Source organism: Bombyx mori, chromosome 11, assembly GCF_030269925.1.
Source record: "Bombyx mori chromosome 11, ASM3026992v2".
NCBI classification, from domain to species: domain Eukaryota; kingdom Metazoa; phylum Arthropoda; class Insecta; order Lepidoptera; family Bombycidae; genus Bombyx; species Bombyx mori.
The window spans coordinates 816,649-836,145 of record NC_085117.1 but is presented as its reverse complement, the minus strand read 5'-3'; the positions used below and the strand labels follow the sequence as shown (position 1 = coordinate 836,145).

Genomic DNA, 19,497 nt, shown 5'->3' with positions numbered 1-19,497 from the left:
ATGAGCTATTTTCTCGCATAAAATATAAATATTCGGAACTAATGTCGTTGCGTCACAATACGCAAAATACGGCGAACACTGTTGTTGGTGAGAATAAAATTGAGACCTACCGACAGTGTCCGAAATTACCGCGATTAGAATTATGTCCGTTTAATGGTGAACTTCAAAATTGGCCTATATTTTATGAAACATTTAAATCCATAATCCATGAAAATCAAAGTTTATCTGATAGTGAAAAAATTCAGTATTTAATCGGTAAACTGACTGGTAATGCTCAATTAATTTGTCAAGGGTTTATGCCCACTGCTGAAAATTATTCAGTTTTATGGCAAACATTAGTGAATAAATATAATGATAAGCGAGTCTTGGCGGCGTCATATTTTGATACGTTATTGAATCTTCCAGTAGCTAACGATGCCGATCCGATTAGCTTAGAAAATTACATAGACAAATATTCTTCGTTAGTAAGCTCGTTAAAACAATTAAAACTAGAATGTCTTGAAGATTTTATTTTTGTTCATTTAGGTTGTAAGAAGATTAGTTTAGAATTAATTAAATCATTCGAAATGAACTACTCTGATTCTGATAAACTACCCACTTGTACTCAATTTATAAATTATATTCGTAATCAGTCCCATATTTTACAACGTGCTTATAATATATCGAATAACAATAGTATTCGAATAAATAAATATAATTCTCAACAAAGTAATTCAAACAAACCTCGTAATATAAGAAATAATAATGTGAAAACATTTGTTGTACACGAACAGAAGAGATGCATATTCTGTGGTGTCGCGGAGTACCATCAGTTAAAAAATTGTTCTAAGTTTAAATCAATTACACCGAAGGAACGGTTTTCTTTCATCAAAACCAACCGATTTTGTGTCAATTGCTTAAGTACCAGTCACACAGTTCGAAATTGTACGTCAAATGAAAAATGTAGTTCATGTTCACGTAGTCATCATTCGCTGTTACATTTTATTACAAAAGGTGATTCGGGTGAAGTACCGAAATCAGTAGACATTGCCACCCACACTGACGGAGATCAAGACAACGCTATGCCAGATTCACTGTGCGCATGCGCATTGGAACAGCAGTGTTTTAAGACGGTATGTAATCAGCAGCCCACTAAAACTATATTGCTTGGTACAGCGATATGCAATATTATGGACAATTCAGGCACGTTCTTGAGTACTGCCCGAATATTGGTAGATAGTGCATCGCAACGAGATCTGATTACTCTTGAATTTTGTAAGAGACTTAATTTACCAATTTATCCTTCCGAAACAAAGCAAGTGTGCGGAGTGGGTGACGTGAAAAATTCCATTGAAGGATATTGTTGTCTAACACTTTGCTCTTGTACTGAAGAATCAGTGCGTATTACAATACAACCTCTGGTAATCAATAAAATTACAGGTGAACTTCCTACCTCAAAGATCGATACTTCAAGTCTTAATTATCTAAAACACATTAAGCTAGCTGATGACAGATTCTCACAGCCTCGTGGTATAGATTTGATTGTGGGTTCCGATGTATTCTCTCGAATTTTACGACCTCATATAATTTCTAGGGCCCCCGGTGAACCTGTAGCAATTGAGACTTCATTAGGTTACATAATAGTCGGCCAGGCACCGGTATTAGCTCCCTCGATAGATAATTCATACTATACACATTGCACCTTTGGTGAGGACAATTTGGATAATGAGAATAATGCTTGTATTGGTAATTTTTTGAAATTAGAGGATATTCCAGACGTCAAGCCATACACGGAACAGGAAGAGGAGTGTGAAAGCCTTTATAGACAAACGACTACTCGTGATAGCTTAGGTCGTTACATTGTCTCGTTACCATTCAAAGATACTCCTAGTAAGCTGGGTGACTCATTGCAGGCATCAATGCGTAGATATCTTTCATTGGAACGTAAGCTGCTATTGCAACCCGAAATGAGACAAGAATACGATAAAGTCATTAAGGACTATTTAGAAAAGGGATATTTAAACCCATGTTCTAGAAATATAAATGAGTCCTCACTCCAGTATGTTATTCCCCATCACGGCATCGTTCGAAAGGATAAAAGTACAACAAAATTACGGGTAGTATTGGATGGCAGTATGAAATCATCATCGGGACTGGCACTGAATGATATATTACAAGTCGGACCGAATTTGCAAAACGACCTTTTTAGAATAATTTTAAATTTCAGACTTTTTAATGTAGCGATTAGTGCCGACATTAGGCAAATGTACTTGAGGATTTTAGTAAAGGACGAAGATAGGAAATTCCTGAGAATGTTGTATCGCTTTGATCCAAGCGAGGAGATAAAACTTTACGAATTCACACGTGTGCCATTCGGTTTGTGTTGTAGTCCGTTCCTTGCGATCAGGACTGTGCGCCAGTTAGTGACGGACGAGGGATCACAATTTCCTCTCGCGGCTCCAGTAGCTGACAGTGACGTTTTCACTGACGATTTGGCTACTTCCTGTGCGAATGAAGAAACAGCGGTCGAACTTTCTAATCAACTTATTAAAATGTTTCATGCTGGTGGTTTTGATTTGGTAAAGTTTTCAAGTAACTCACCAGAGGTTCTTTCTAAGATACCCTCTTCACATAGAGAATTCGAAGTTAAAGAATTTAGTCCAGATAGCTATTTAAAAATACTGGGACTAAACTGGCTTCCAGCCGAAGACGTATTCACATTCACAGTAAATTTACGGAACCGCGAATGTACTAAAAGAAATATTTTATCAGTTATAGCAAGAATATGGGACTTAATGGGATTCGTAGCTCCTGTTACACTATGGGCCAAGCTCATCATTAAGTCACTATGGGCTAATAATATAGATTGGGATGAAACTCCTCGCCCTGAAATTGTAGCAGCTTGGCATCGATTCGTGTCTGAGTTGCCAATATTGGAAAATGTTAGAATACCACGACATACTGGCATTGTTATAGAGTGCATAGTTAGCTTATTGGGATTTGCTGATGCATCTGAAAAGGCCTATGGAGGTGTCGTTTATTTACATGTTTATTTTCCACAAACAAATAAGTTCACTATTACGCTTGTTTGTGCCAAATCCAGAGTAGCGCCGTTACGATGCGTGTCATTGGCAAGACTAGAATTATGCGGTAACTTGATTCTCGCAAAGTTGATGAGAGCAATTATTGACAGCTATTCTCATCGCTGTAAAATAAGTAATGTATTTGCCTTTACGGATAGCACCGTGGCTTTGGCATGGATTCACTCATCACCGGCTAGATGGCATACGTTTGTAGCCAACCGAGTAACAAAGATACAGGATGAAATACACCCCAGAAACTTTTATTTTGTATCGGGTAAAGAGAATCCAGCAGACTGTCTTTCACGCGGCTTAACACCATCACAATTGATGGAGCATCCTCTTTGGTTCAGTGGACCCCGATTTGCTCATCTACCCATTTCAGATTGGCCAGTTAAGAATTTTGATGCCACATCGATGACTGATATTCCAGAAATGAAACCAGCTATCATGCTATTCACAACTGATGATGCACGGAATGACAATATATTATACACGCTTGCATGTCGTATTTCATCATGGCCCAAGCTGGTCCGTATTGTACTTTATGTTCTCCGGTTTATTAAATTGGTACCGAGTAAATTTGATATTTCCCATTTAAAGGTGGCCGAAACGAATATCATCAAGGCTGTACAGCGAGTTCACTTTGATAAAGAACTTAAGAATGTGAAGTCTGGCAAAATATTACCGCCTGCATTTCAACGGCTCAGAGCCTTTGTTCACGAAGGTATCTTTCGTGTTGGCGGGCGATTGGAGAATGCTCACTTGGAATTTGATAGTCAGCACCCTATTTTACTTCCCGCTCGTGACCATGTAGTGAACCTTTTGATAGACTATTATCACAAAAAGTATTTGCACACCGGACCGCAGCTCTTAATGTCTCTGATACGCCAAAACTACTGGATTCTCTCTGCTCGGAATATAATAAGAAAGCGAGTACAGCAGTGTAATATATGTTATAGAGCAAATCCCCGAAACCAATGTCCATTGATGGCTGATTTACCTGCTTGTAGAGTTCAAGAAACAAAGGCCTTTTATCACACTGGTATAGATTACGCTGGCCCATTACGTATTATTCCCTACAGGCGACGTGGTGTTCGTAGTCAAAAGGCGTATATTTGTCTGTTCATTTGTCTAGTTACCAAGGCAGTTCACCTAGAACTCTCAACGGACTTGAGCACAGCAGCTTTCCTGAATGCCTTCAAACGCTTCATTGCGCGGCGTGGTCCAATCAAAGTAGTCTATACCGACTGTGGAACAAACTTTTTGGGAACTCACTCATATCTCAAGGAAATGTATAAATTGATTTCCTCTGAGCAGTATGCAGATAAATTTGCAAATGAATTGCGTGATAATAATATAGATTGGAAATTCAACCCACCATCAGCCCCTCATTTTGGCGGTATATGGGAGGGTAATATTCGGAGCGTTAAAACTCATCTTAATAAAATAGTTGGTAATCAGCTTCTCACTTTTGAAGAAATGTTGACTACACTTGCTCAAATTGAAGCATTATTAAATTCGCGACCTCTATCAGTTTTGAGTTCAGATCCATGTGACCCTCAAGCTCTTACTCCTGCACATTTTATAAACTTAACACCATTAAAATCACTACCTTCAGAAACGATAACGGAACATTCTAATCTCATCCAAAGGAAACGTATTGTAGACAGTTTGGTCCAGTCTTTTTGGAAAAGATGGAAACTTGAATATCTTAATACATTACAAGTTCGTAATAAATGGAAAAAAGATAGCACTCCTATTAAAACTGGCACAGTTGTACTGCTTCAATCTGAAAATAGTGCTCCTCTTAATTGGCCATTGGGTATAATAGAGGAAACTTTTCCGGGTCGTGATGGAGTTGTAAGGGTGGTTAACGTTAGAACGAAAACTGGTACTTTTTTTTTTTTTTTTTTTTTATCTTTATTTAAGGAGATTATTCACTTAGTGAATATGTCACTCCATTGTGCAACAAAAGATAGTAACAAAAATATATAAAATTATATAAAAAAATAAAGAAAACTGTTATCGTCTCTGAAGGCCCACCAACACTATTTTATAAAGTGACTTAGCCATTTCGGATTCCGGAAAGGCTAATACGCAATTTACACCTCCAACTTGTCGGAAATCTGTATGTTTTGCAAAGAATTGTTGTCTCAAATCATCATTCCGCGCACACTCCATCATAATGTGAAAAACGTCTTCCACTACATCACAAACTGAACATTTGGGATCAGGAGCCTTCCCCATTAAATGAGCAAATTTATTGAGTGGGATGTGCCCGGAACGAAGTCTGAAAACAGTCACTAGGGTGGTTCTATTAAGGTTACAAGAATCAAACCATGGCGTTTTCCATGGTAGACTTTGAATTGTTTTGTACCACACGCCTTTTTCCAAAGACCTTTCATCGAAATATACCTTCCATAGACGATAACATTCCTCTCTTACTAAGTTGACACAATCGGTATAATTAGGAACTATGTTCAATGGCACACCATCACTAGAAGCTTCCTTAGCTAACTTATCCACCCTTTCGTTGCCACACAAACCGATGTGAGAAGGTATCCATTGCAGTATCACTTCTTTACCGTTCGCTTTTAAGTTATGTATCTGCTCAATAATTGTATAAGCAACTGGATTGCCCCTAACACCATAAACGCATCGGTTTAAGTGTTGCAGCGAACTACGAGAATCAGTAAGTATTACAAACTTATCAGAGTCCACTGAGCTAGCATATGATATAGATTCTAAAATGGCTAGTAGTTCTATGTGCATAATTGACACTCGTACATCTGAGATAATATTGAATTTCATACAATTTCCGGTTTGTGGGTCAAATATAGCAGCTCCCATATTTAGATTATTTTCTATTGATCCATCTGTATACAAATGGTAGTAGGATGAATAGTGGTTCTCTAGATGACGTACGCAGCTGTTACGTAACATAAAATGGTTATAACTACGCTTAGGCTCATTCATTCCTTCAATGTTAAGTTTAATAAGGTCGCATAGGTTGTATGCACTGATCCATGATCTTAAAGCGAACATTCCTAACTGATCTCTACAGTGGATGACTATGTTGCGGAAACTGTTATGAATACAAACTAGCAGTGGTGTCTTTTTGTCTTTCCAATATCTAGAAGACATAAGGGAATTGAGTTGGTCTAATAGTACAATAGAGGTGTTGCCTGTTATTGATTTAGATTTAAGCCATAATTTTCCAGCTAGATATCTTCTACGAGTCTGAAGAGGTGGTAAACAAAGTTCGCTCTCCATAACATGTATTGGAGTACTCTTAACAAAGCCTCCTATAATGCGCATTGCCTGATTTTGAATTTTACTGAGTTTAACTAAATTTGAATCACAGCTGTTATCATAGAAACAACTTGCATAATCTAGACGGCTTCGTATGATTGATATATATAGCCTGCGAAGATGAGCAGGGTGGACTCCCCATCCCGACCCCGCCAACACTTTAAAAACGTTAAGAAATTTACAAACATTTTGATAAAGTTCATTTATGTGCTTATTCCATCTCAGAGATCTATCCATCCACAAACCAAGGTATTTAAAACTATCTACTTCGCTCAGTGGTGTACCATTTACTAAAATATTTGCTTGTAATACCTTCCGGCCTTTTCTAAAAACACATATTTTACTTTTTGTAGCAGAAATGTTAAGGCCCAATTCATCTAGATTTTTTATTACAAGGTTGAGAGATCTTTGCAGACGGTTTCTAGCCGTATTCATATCGCTGTCTGTTACATAGAGGACAAAGTCATCAGCATATTGGGCTACACATATATCTTGAATAATATGACAAATTTTGTAAGTTGCTACGTTAAACAATAGAGGTGATAAAGGATCGCCTTGAGCTAAACCTCGTCCTGTATGTCTGCTAATGTACGAGTCATCAGTTTTGATTTTTAAAACCCGTAGGCTTAGAAATTTCCACAAATATAAACAGAATTTTGCCCCTACCCCAAGACCATCTAGTTTATTAAGTAAAGCATTGATTTCAACATTATTATAAGCGTTATCCAGGTCGAGAAAACAAGCCATGGTGAAATTGTCTCTAGAAAAACCAATCTGAACTCTTGAAACCATTCGGCTTAAAACATCTAGACAAGACCTTGATTTACGAAAACCTACTGTTTCATTAGAGAAAATGTTATTTTTTTCCAGAAACCATTCCAATCTTCTACATAAAATTAGATGAAACACTTTGCACACGCATGACATAAGAGAAATAGGTCGCAAAGAAGAAGCGGAGGACGGATCACGACCTGGTTTTGGAATCGGAAAAATATAAATCTCACGCCATTGATCAGGAATAATGCCTCCAAAGATAAAGCTATTGTACAAAGAGAGCAGTATTTGTTTGCCTTTAAGAGGTAATCGCTTAATCATAGAAAATGATATATCATCCCATCCAGGGGCGGTATCTTTTGATTTTATATTTACCTCTAACTCATTTAAAGTAATTGGAGCCTCTAAGAAAGGATTCGATGAAACGAATATAGGTTGACATGATTGAACAAACAGAGGACACAAATTATTAAGTAGCGTTTCGGCTTTAGTTGGGTCAACGTAAGCTCTCTCTGATTTGTATCCCTTCAGCCATTTCATTTTGCTCCACAACTCACTCGTATGTGAAACTTCATTTAAGGAATCACAGAATTCGTGCCAATGTTCTCCAGAAGCTTTCCTTAAAAGTTTTTGTGATTCCCTAATACAGTCATTTAAAATGATCAAATTTGACGGAATAGGATTTTTCCTAAAAGTAGCAAGCGCGCGTCTACGTAAAGCAATAGATTTAGATAGATTTGGATTCCAATAAGGTTTTGGGGCAAACTTAGCACAAGGATCTGTGCAAAACTTAATAGATGGGATACACTTATCTGCCGCTTTATTGATCGTGTCAATAAATAAATTATAACCAGTAAAAGGATCATCCGGAAGAGTAAATTCAGCGAAAGAGTCCGTTAACAGGCTACTATATTCTGTCCAATTGGCTGCTTTAAAATTTCGTTTTTTAAAAGAATTTGAAGAACAACGAAATGCTGATGAAATTTTAATACACAGGTGGTCGCTTCCTAAAGTCTCATTTGATACTTGCCAATTAAATTTGAAAGCTATATCTGGAGAGGCGAAAGATATATCAGGGCTACTACATTGTAAATTTCCAGCTACCAATTTAATGCGTGTGTGACTACCATCATTTAGAGAAATTAAATTGCATTCGTTTACAATGTCAAACAGTTGGGACCCTCTGCTATCTGTCTTATATGACCAGGTCAGGTGTTGGGCATTAAAGTCCCCCAAAATTAAAGAGTTACTGGTAAATTGGGAAAAGATAGCTTCCCAATCTCTACGGGTTGTACGTACCGATTGTGGGCAGTAAATTCCAATAATACTTTCTAGATAATTACAATTAAATAGCCTAACAGAAATAATTTCTATCCCAGAATTTATGTTAGTTTGTATTAATTGTGATCTAATGGATTTGTGACAAAAAATTGAGACACCGCCGTAACCATCGCACCGATCTTTTCTAAAAATATTGTAACCACTGACTCTTAATTCGCTTTGTGGCTCCAACCAACACTCACTAACAACAGCGACATGAATTTTTTCTTGATTTAAAAGATGTTTGAAATCTAGAAGCTTGGGCCTCAAACTTTGTGCATTCCACTGAATTAGTTTAAAATTAATTATTTTGTCAGATCCGTTAGCCATTGATAGAATCGAAAATTAAAGTAAACCACTTTTTAAACGTTGATGCATCTGGTAAATTAATTAACATTACATTAATCGTCCAGTCTAATAGATAATTAATACATAGTTTGAATTTAACACTCCAAGGCTTATTACTGCAAAATACTACCTCTTTAAGTTTGTACAGAACCTCCATAATTGAAATATCAGACCCCGAGTGAGTCTTCCTAGTACGGTCACGTCGAAAATATTTAGATGTATCGTGTAGTGTCGTTTGTGGTTTAGGATCTTGCGTCGTTGAAGTAGAAGGTATATGCGGGTGACAGGACCCCCCCTGCCCCGCGTCTTGATTTCCCTCCTTGATAGGTCCACTAGTATCAGAGCTGGTCTCCGACGCTTGTGATGACGCATCCCAATCATGAATGGACTGATCCGACGAAAAACGCTGCTTCCTTTTTTTAGATTTTCTTTTATTTTTTTTGGAACTCTTCAAATGTTCGTTAGAAAAAAGTGTATTATTTTCATCTTGAGTTATCTTAGACACGACGGATGCATATGAATTCTTATTACGTGGGTCAGTAGGAAAGGTAGTGTTCTGCATTGTATAAGTGATATTCTCACTCGTTTCTCTGTGAACAGCTGGTGAAAAAGGTGGTACGTACATCAATGAAGCCTTGCGGTACGTACAGTTAAATTCCGACATGATTTCTCTTATTCTTCTTTCCTTCAAATATATTGGGCAGGTCTTAGCTAGGGCCATATGGTTACCTTTACAATTTATACATTTGAAGGAATTGGTCTCGCAATTAGGGTGATGTTTCCCACATTTAGGGCAGAATATTTTTGTAGAAGGACAATATTTGGCACTATGACCAAAACGCCAGCAATTTGAGCATTGTGTTACGGGGAAGATATATGCTTCGACTTTTACCCTTGTATTGAATAAATATACATATTCCGGAAGTGAGTTACCCTTGAAGCTGAGGCGAATGGTTTCACTGTCTATCCATCCTGGCGAAGCCGGGTTCCGTTTATTCAATCGTTTGATCGCTACTATTTCGCAATTATTGCTGGTCCTAATGTTTTCCATAAGGTCATCCTCAGATATGCCTATTTCCATGTTTTTGACAATTCCATAAGAGATATTTACTTCCCATGAATTTTGAATCCTCCAGCCTTGTTCTTGAATTTCAGGACATGCCGCGAATTTTTCGGAAAAAGCTATGTCCTCAAATGCTAGAAGGACTTTAAAAGCATTAATATATTTCACACGAGTTATACCACCAATATTAAGTCGATGAAATAATTTGGCCAATCCGAATTGTTTTGGTAGCTGATTTTTGCTCGAGATGCAAACATCAACGGAGTTCGGTTTCCAGCGTTTTGCCTTGGACCTCTTTACTACTGTCCAATCTTCTTCATTCTCTTCATTTTGTCTAATATTGTACTCAGTCTCCATCAAGTCTTCTTCTTCTACTTCTCCAGATTTATTGTGCTGTTCATCAATACTTTCTTCGTCTTCATTTCTTCTTGATTGTATTCGTTCATCTTCCATATTTTGTCTACTCATATTAGCTTCCATTTTGTTGCTCTCAACAGTCTCGTTTGCTTTTTCACTCATAGTGCACTAGGATTATAGTCGTACACCTCATTGACCAGAATACGGACGGACTGCGCCCGAGCGCAGTCCCGATTTAGTCAATAATCCCGTCCTCGATTGAAGGTAACACAAAACAATATTTGAATAAAACAAAAACCAAATTATAGACACGTGCGCAATCACTCGCGTATTCAGATAGATATACGTTATACGTCCAAATACCCGTCCGCTCTGTTCGGCTGCCGGCGGGCGACTGAAAACTGGTACTTATCGTAGACCTGTTGTTAAGGTTTATCCTTTACCAACACAGTAGTGGTTCGATATAATTCTACATACATACAGTCCACAAAATCTAATTAAATATAATTAAGTAGTAATTTAATAGTCTAATTGAATAATAAAAGTAATAAGTCTAAGATAATAAGATAATTTATAATGTAGGTTTCATATATTATTATAGTGTTTAACTTTGAAAGAGCTTTACTCTCTCAAACTGGGGGGCATGTTTACGCTATCTGCAATGGATAATTAGCATTGATGTTTTTGAACGTAACTGAGAGCGCATCGATGTAGTCCCGCCCCTTTCCCCACCTATATCAATGACATTTTTAAATTGAATTTGAATCGTGCGCATCAAAATTGTGCGATCGCGAAAAAGTGGTGAATATTGAGTGCAGCTAAGTAAGTACTTAAAAAACTGAAAGCTTTTCATCAAGAACAAAGAAAGAAGACAGGAGTGGCCACTCCATGAAGATAGTGCTACAAATATTATCACTACAAAGACACAGACTTTCGGTGAGTTCCTAAAAATATTACCTACTACCAAATATCATATCGATTGCGCTCAAAAATATAAAATTAAAAGAACCAAGCCCAAACAACGACACTTTTTAGATCCGTCATTCTGACCAATCAACGTGTAGGCGCTTATCGCGTGACATTGCTCGTATCCGATTGGTCCGCGTAATGAGTACAGTTTCTCGATAGAGTTTCAACAATAGTAATTTAGTTCATAGTATTGTTTTTTCTTCTTTATAATGCCGTAATTTATTATTATAACTTTAAAAAAAAAAATTACAATTCCTTCACTAATTAATCGAAAGGAACTTCGTTCCATCCGGGTGTCCCTTGACACCTCTGAAGTTTTTTTTTATTTAATAAACAATGTTTCAACAGCATTTAACTAGACACAGGGTACAGAGGATGTTTTCCCAAACATGAGCCAATTAAAGAAACACATTATGTTTCCAAAAAATGTTAACATAATTAATGGGTAGTCCAACTAAGGTAAAGAAAGGTAAGGCAGTTAAATAGGTAGATAAATTTTGTCGAATGATGACTTGCAGAATAAGTTTGAATCTGATTGTGTTGTGTCAATGTGTGTAAGTGCGTGTGAGTGTAATAAAGTGGTTGGTTTACATTAATTTAATTCATACGACGGACGTCACGCATGATGATTGATGAGAACTTTTTTTTTAATCTCTTAGATGGCTGGATGAGCTCACAGCCCCCCTGGTGTTAAGTGGTTACTGGAGCCCATAGACATCTACGACGTAAATGCGCCATCCGCCTTGAGATATGAGTTCTAAGGTCTCAGTATAGTTACAACGGCTGCCCCACCCTTCAAACCGAAACGCGTTACTGCTTCACGGCAGAAATAGGCAGGTTGGTGGTACCTTTGGTATTGATGATTTGCCATCGACTTTGCAATTAAAAAAGTCCTAACGTGACATGACAAGTTTCATTGCATTAATTCATTTCAATGATAGGCAGCAGCTCGGCTTTGCCCCTGGCATTGCTGACGTCCATGGGCGACGGTAACCACTCACCATCAGGTGGCCCGTATGCTCGTCTGCCCCCCAAAGGCAATAAAATAATATTTTTTAGATATGCACTGGCATTTTGATATTTAGGCACAATCCACATACCTGCTCCTCCTGACTTAGATATTTGATGTCGAACAATGATAGATCTATATAATCTTCATTAGCTATTTTACCGTTGTCATTACTAGATTTAAGATTCACTGCTTCCTTAGTTTTAATATCACGTCTTAAGAGTTTTCTTTTAGCACTTTTCACATTTAACTCTAGTATTTCGACTTGATTATCGCATGCTGTATCTTCCATCATCATCACATCAGTGTTCGTTTCATTAAAATCATCATCTTCACTGTCATTCGTTTTCATATTATTATCATACTTAATATCATCGACATCTGAATCATTCGCTTTGATATTGATTGCCTCTTCTAGTATGATTTCTTGAATTTCGTTTTTATCATTCTCATCGCATTGTATGCACACATCAGAGTGGTTTGCTTTATACAGCTTTGTGCACAGATTGGAGTTTAGATTTCTGGATTCTCTGTCGATCGTTGATACCAATCTGTCTGTCAGCTGGAATCAAACAATCAATTAATGTGAAACTTACTGGTGGTAGGACCTCTTGTGAGTCCGCACGGGTAGGTATTACGTACCACCACCAGTTTGTTGCCAGAAGGCAAATCTAAATAAGAACTTGTCTTTTAATATCACCACCGTCCAGTCTATTTATGCCGCGTATATAAATGACACTATTAGCAAATCCCAACCCTTCTGGCTGAGCTTTCACTCGCCCTGGCGAAACCTCCAAGGAACTCCTGGAAAAGCCTCCAAGCCACAAGTAATGCTTACTTCCACAAAAAAAAAAAAAAATTGTTGTTTGTGAGTCCGCGCGGGTCGGTACCACCCTGCCTATTTCTGCCGTGAGGTAGTAATGCGTTTCGGTTTGAAGGGTGGGGCAGCCGTTGTAACTATACTTGAGACCTTAGAACTTATATCTTAAGGTGGGTGGCGCATTTACGTTGTGGATGTCTATGGGCTTCAGTAACCACTTAACATCAGGTGGGCTGTGATCTCGTCTACCCATCTAAGCAATAAAAAATTTTAAAAAATTGGATGTCATCATCAATCTCCTGCCCTTCTCCCAGTCACCTGGGGTCGGCGCAACATGTTTCCTCCTTCCATACTCCTCTATCATATACCATTTCTTCGTTCACTCCCCTCTTACACATATCGCCTTTCACGCAATCCATCCATTTCGTCTTAGGTCTACTTCTTCCTCTATATCCTTCCTCATTCATAGCTAACACTCTCTTACCAACCTCATTTTCATTTCGTCACATGTCCATACCATACCAAGCGCGCACTTCTCAGCTTCTCTGTCACAGGTGCCACATTCAGACTTCCTCTAAAAAATTCATTCCGTATTTTATCCATTCTCGTTACTCCACACATCCATCGCAACATTCGCATCTGCATGCAATCTCAATGCGGTAATATGAAATTGGATGTAAGATGACTACTTAATTTGTTTTTTTTTATTATTAGAGTTTAAAAAAAAAACTTTATTGTACTTATAGGCAGACGAGTACATGGCCTGATAGTATTTACCGTCGCCCACAGACGTCAGCAATATCAGGAGCAGAGCCAAGCCACTGCCCACCGTTAAGTACTCCCCACAAACCTTGTTTGAAGAAGGCCTATGCAAAAGTTTCTTTTGACTTCTGAAGCAATATTATCATATAATATTGTTACGCCCGTAAGAGAAGCGCCATCTATCGTAGAATAGAGGAAACGAATATCAAAAGAACTAGTAAAACCGAGAACGTTCAAGAAGTAAAACGCCATCTATCGTCAGATAGCGGAAACACTTATGGAAGCTACTCGACCTGGCAAGAATGTTCTCGATAATTGTGAGATGTCGTATCAACTGTAAAAGCGTTGCAGAGATAACACGAAGCCAGTCAGTAATCGGATCGTGGTAATTCGAGTAAAAACGATACAGCGAACGGATCACCTGAAGCGATCCGGTCATCGTTCTCGTCAAAGCCGTCGCTTGCGACGAAGGGCTCGGCGAGTAAATTAACCCACAGACACGGCCCACTGAGTTTCTCGCCGGATCTTCTCAGTGGATCGCGTTCCGGTGGTAGATTTTGCGAAGCACGGCTCTTGCTAGGGTTCGTGTTAGCAACATCGTCAGGTTTGAGCTCCGTGAGCTCACCTACTAGTTAAGGTTACTCTGATATGGTATCTCTAGACCATCAGCTTTGCGTTTCGGTTTGAAGGGCGGTTTTTTTTCCTGCCTAAGCTGATAGCATTGAGAGTTTGAGAGGCTATTTCAGCGTAACCTTAACTAGTAGGAGAGCTTACGGGGCTCAAACCTGACGACGTTGTTAAGACGAACCCTAGCAAGAGTCGTGCTTCGTAGAATCTACCACCGGATCGGAAACGCGACCCACTGAGAAGATCCGGCGAGAAACTCAGTGGGCTGTGTCTATGGGTTAATTTACTCGTCGAGCCCTTCGTCATGCGACGGGTTCGACGAGAACGATGACCAGAGAGGCCGTTGTAACTATACTGAGACCTTACAACTCATATCTCAAGGCGGTTGGGTCTATGGGCACCCGTAACCACTTAACCCGTGAGCCTGTTCACCCACATATGAAATAAATAAAATACATCACCTCATTATGTATGTCCAGGAGATTGAGTAGAATATCTTGGGTCCTCGTGGCTTTAGCCTTGAATTTCTCGTAGTTCAGTAGCCTGTGGGTGCATTCCCAGCATAGATCCTGGGGCAGCTTGTCCAGTTCACTATGCTGTAAGTTAATTAGATAAACAGATAATCGAATTTGAAGCAAAGAAGTTCATGCTCAGAAGCCCGGTGTTAAAAGTTTACTTAAGACCAAGAATATCACGATGTAATGCCTCAGTCAAGCTTTGAGACACCAGCTTAAAGTTTAATTTTATTCATCATATATGGATTAAAACACTACTAATTAATGTGTATGTATGTTCCACGGGAAGTGCTCTGAGGAATTGTTTGAGATGATACCGACATCTCGTTTTTACCAACGCACCGCCCGCCACTGGAGTAGAGTTCATCCATACTACCTGGAGTCACTACGTTCATCCACAGTGCGTTTCTAGAGATATTTTTTGCCACGTACCATCCGGCTATGGAATGAGCTCCGCTCCACGGTGTTTCCCGAGCGCTATGACATGACCTTCTTTAAACGAGACTTGTGGAGAGTATTAAACGGTAGGCAGCGGCTTGGCTCCGCCCCTGGCATTGCTGACGTCCATGAGCGACGGTAACCACTAACCATCAGGTGGGCCGTATGCTCGTCTGCCTATACAGCAATAAAAATAATAATAATAATAAGCATTATATATATAATATGAGCGCGCACTTAACCGAAAACTTGGGAAAAAGACAAGAAGGAAGTTGAGTAAAGAGTGAGATAGCTACATTTTAGTATGACAGGTATCGAATGCGTTTAGGAATTGGTCTGATATCTCACATTTATTATACTATAAAATCTGTTCCGTCTTTTGAATTTGAACAGACTTTTCATTGGAGCAGAAACATTTAGTACGGTGGAATTTACCTCTACAGGTCAGTTTAATTCAGTTCAAAATTCAAAATTCAAAATCATTTATTTCAACTTAGATGTCAGTATGACACACTTGTTGAATGTCAAAATACAAATAACAATGGTTAACTCTACCACCGGTTCCAAAAAAAGCCACAGTCCTAAGAAGAACCGGCAAAACAAGCTCAGCGGGCTTTTTTTTTTGTTTTTTCTCAAATATTTTCTTTTTTTTAAATAAATTAAAATATTTACAATAAAGGAAAAATAAGTCAAAAAATACAATTAAAAAAATTAATAATGAGTTGATTCCTAAGGCTTCTACACTAGACCTTGTCGGAATGGTGAATGTTCCTAAGTAATAAATAACTTACGATTAAATCAGTTAATTCTTCATAGAGCATTGATAGTTTGTATTTCTTCATATTATACAATTTGACGCCCAGCGCCAAACATATCCGGCAAGCCTGTGATCGAAAAAGTATAATATCTAATTTAATTTAAATTGTCTCTTTGCTTGAAAAGTAATGCATGCATAAATGATGACATATAATTAATGGACATTGACTATATGATATGGTAATGTAACACCTTGTTTTGCTTTTTTGCAAAAACAGGGATATTACAAAGGAGCTTTCATCAGGTAGGCAGCGGCTTGGCTTGGTAGGCAACGGCTTCGCTCTGCCCTTGCTGGCATTGCTGAAGTCTATGGGCTCCAGGTAACCACTTAGCACCACGTGGGGCGTATGCTCGTCTACCTACATGGGCAATAAAAATAAAATAAAAACTTTAACTTTACTTTAAAAAAGCATAATTTTTCGCAAATAACAACCTATATTCAGATATTATGTAATTGCTGGAGATCTTTATGTAAAGCAAAAATAAGAGCATTTTCTTGTCTGCTGTGTAATGGTTATGTTCATGTGCTTTTGTTATATTTTAAGGCCAATAACCTTCATACACAGACTTTTAGTTTTTTTTATTGCTTAGATGGGTGGATGAGCTCACGGCCCACCAGGTGTTAAGTGATTACCGGAGCCCATAGACATCTACGTAATCACAATTACGTAATCTACGTAAATGCCGCCACTCACCTTGAGACATGAGTTCTAAGGTCTCAGTTTTCACAGTATGACTGCATTACCCTTCATGATGAAATGCATTGCTGCTTCAAGGCAGAAATATGCAGGGTGGTGTAACTACCCATGAGAATTCACAAGTGGACACAGGTTGAAGAAGAACTTGTGTTTATGTGCATTAGTGTTATTAATAAACATGGTACTGGTGGTAGGACCTCTTGGGAGTCCGCACGGGTAGGTACCACCACCCCGCCTATTACTGCCGTGAAGCAGTAATGCGTTTCGGTTTGAAGGGTGGGGCAGCCGTAGTAACTATACTAAGACCTTAGAACTTATATCTCAAGGTGGGTGGCGCATTTATGTTGTAGATGTCTATGGACTTCAGTAACCACTTAGCAGCAGGTGGGCTGTGGGCTGGTCCACCCATCCAAGCAAGAAAAAAAAAATCTAAGGCAAAATTAATTAAGTCTTGAGTTGTCAGTGATTTTAGTCTAATTTCAATCAATCTAAAAAATAGAGAAATAATTATTTTTCAATTATTTAATTATAATACTTATTTCATGGGATTTTTTTTCTAAATAATGCACTAAATAATAAAATAAAAAAAGATTTTTATCGATCTGTTTATACTCACTGATAATCTTCTATAATCCTCATTGTTTTTGGCAGCATTCAAATCAGTTTTCTCATTCATTTTGAACTTAGTTTATAAAATCTGATATGATTACAAGTTTTTATCCACATTACTTTTGTGTTCAATTACTGACAACCGCTTTGTGTACTTTTGTATTTTGTACACATTTTGTCGTATGTAGGTACATATGCAATAAAATTATTAATTTTAATATAATGAGCAATTTCAAAATCTTTGAAATAAACTTTATATAGGTAGTAGTAGGGTTTTTCTCGAAGAGAAAGGCTATGAAACTAAGCCATACAGCCAATTCTTAAGTTTAATATTTTCATATATAATTTTATGTTTCAAGGCAGAAAAGCCAATTCTTTAGTATTCTTCATTTATAAATATTTTTTCAAATCCGTGTAATTGTTTACATAGTTTTTTTTTTCGGTTGGGAGATGTCGCAATCATGTTTCTTGAAAAATCCGAGTAAAAAGTCAAAATTAGTGTTCTCCATTATAAGTCTCCGAAAGTAGAGTTAATGTATTGATATACTGGTCTAAAACTTGCAGGGCACTTATGCAATTCTTGAAGAGATGGCGGGATGCTATCCTTATAAACCTCTTGCAGCTTATCGATAAATAGGACGCGATGAATGTTAAAAGCCGGACATGTGAAAAAAATATGTTCTAAATTTTTTTTTTATTGCTTAGGTGGGTGGACGAGCTCACAGCCCACCTGGTGTTAAGTGGTTACTGGAGCCCATAGACATCTACAACGTAAATGCGCCACCCACCTTGAGATATAAGTTCTAAGGTCTCAGTATAGTTACAAGGGCTACTCCACCCTTCGAACCGAAACGCATTACTGCTTCACGGCGGAAATAGGCGGGGTGGTGGTACCTACCCGTCCCGACTCCCAAGAGGTCCTACCACCAGTGATTACGCAAATTATAATTCTGCGGGTTTGATTTTTATTACACGATGTTATTCCTTCACCGTGGAAGTCAATCGTGAACATTTCTTGAGTACGTATTTCATTAGAAAAATTGGTACCCGCCTGCGGGATTCGAACACCGGTGCATCGCTACACACGAATGCACCGGATGTCTTATCATCTAGGCCACGACGACTTCAAACTAAAAAATAAACTTCAAATAAACTTTATTTAATGCGATATGTAATACAAGAAACTAAATAAACAAGTTTGATTTACTTACAAAGTCTGTTATGTACTGTCAGTCCGTATGGCCATATACTTAGACCAAATTTATTTAATAAAAACACATACCATTTAAACCACTTAGGTCTTCACTAGAAGTAATAGTGTTCTGTGACTTACACCGGTCACTCACATGCGTACGAATACGCAAACCCACAAGTGTAAGACGACATTTGCGAATGATTATGCAAAGTTTTCCCTGCATTCGTGGTTTTCCAAGCTGTGTCGGTTTTTTAACACCGGTCACTCACATGCGCACGAATACGCAAACCCACAAGTGTAGGACGACATTTGCGAATGATTATGCAAAGTTTTCGCTGCATTCGTGGTTTTCCAAGCTTTGTCGGTTTTTTAACAGACATCAAAGCGCGCGAACCTCGAACCTTCGCGTAGTCTCCCACACATTCGCTTGCCCAGTTGCGCCGACGATTGCGAAGGTAACGGACGTATCGCCATTTTCATAGTTATATATATTTCATAGTATAGACGTCTACTGTGTAGCGTCACGAGAAATCATCAAAAGAAATCCCATAAGAACAGCATGGCTGTTAATGATGTTTGGGAAAGAATTCAAAACTCTTTTTCTCTTCAATGTTCTATTGACGAATTAAAAAGGAGGAGAAATTCGTGAGACATTCGTAAACAAGTGTGGGAGGAAGCGCAAACGGGTTCGCAAATTGAGTACCGAATCCATTTGCACAGCTGCTAGGTTTGCGAATGAATGTTTGACGGCCCCTCACATGCGCGCAAACATTCGTACAATGTACGAATATTTGCGCGCATGT

At 38.3% G+C, this 19,497-nt stretch overlaps 2 protein-coding genes across 6 annotated transcripts in view; both read right to left on the bottom strand.

Annotated features, from left to right (window-relative positions):
- LOC101743870 (zinc finger protein 30 homolog) overlaps positions 1-17,787 on the bottom strand; it is a 28,673-nt gene extending 10,886 nt beyond the window's left edge. For all 4 annotated transcript variants that reach the window (XM_038014221.2, XM_038014222.2, XM_038014223.2 and 1 more), the window contains exons 1-4: positions 17,507-17,787; positions 16,168-16,260; positions 14,885-15,019; positions 12,306-12,776 (exon numbers count right to left, since the gene is read on the bottom strand). In XM_038014221.2, the coding sequence (XP_037870149.1) occupies positions 12,306-12,776; positions 14,885-15,019; positions 16,168-16,260; positions 17,507-17,566 (759 nt within the window). In that variant the 5' untranslated portion in view covers positions 17,567-17,787. The remainder of the gene's footprint in view (positions 1-12,305; positions 12,777-14,884; positions 15,020-16,167; positions 16,261-17,506) is intronic.
- LOC134199623 (uncharacterized) overlaps positions 1-19,497 on the bottom strand; it is a 500,100-nt gene that overhangs the window by 313,050 nt on the left and 167,553 nt on the right. The gene's annotated exons all lie outside the window — the stretch shown is intronic.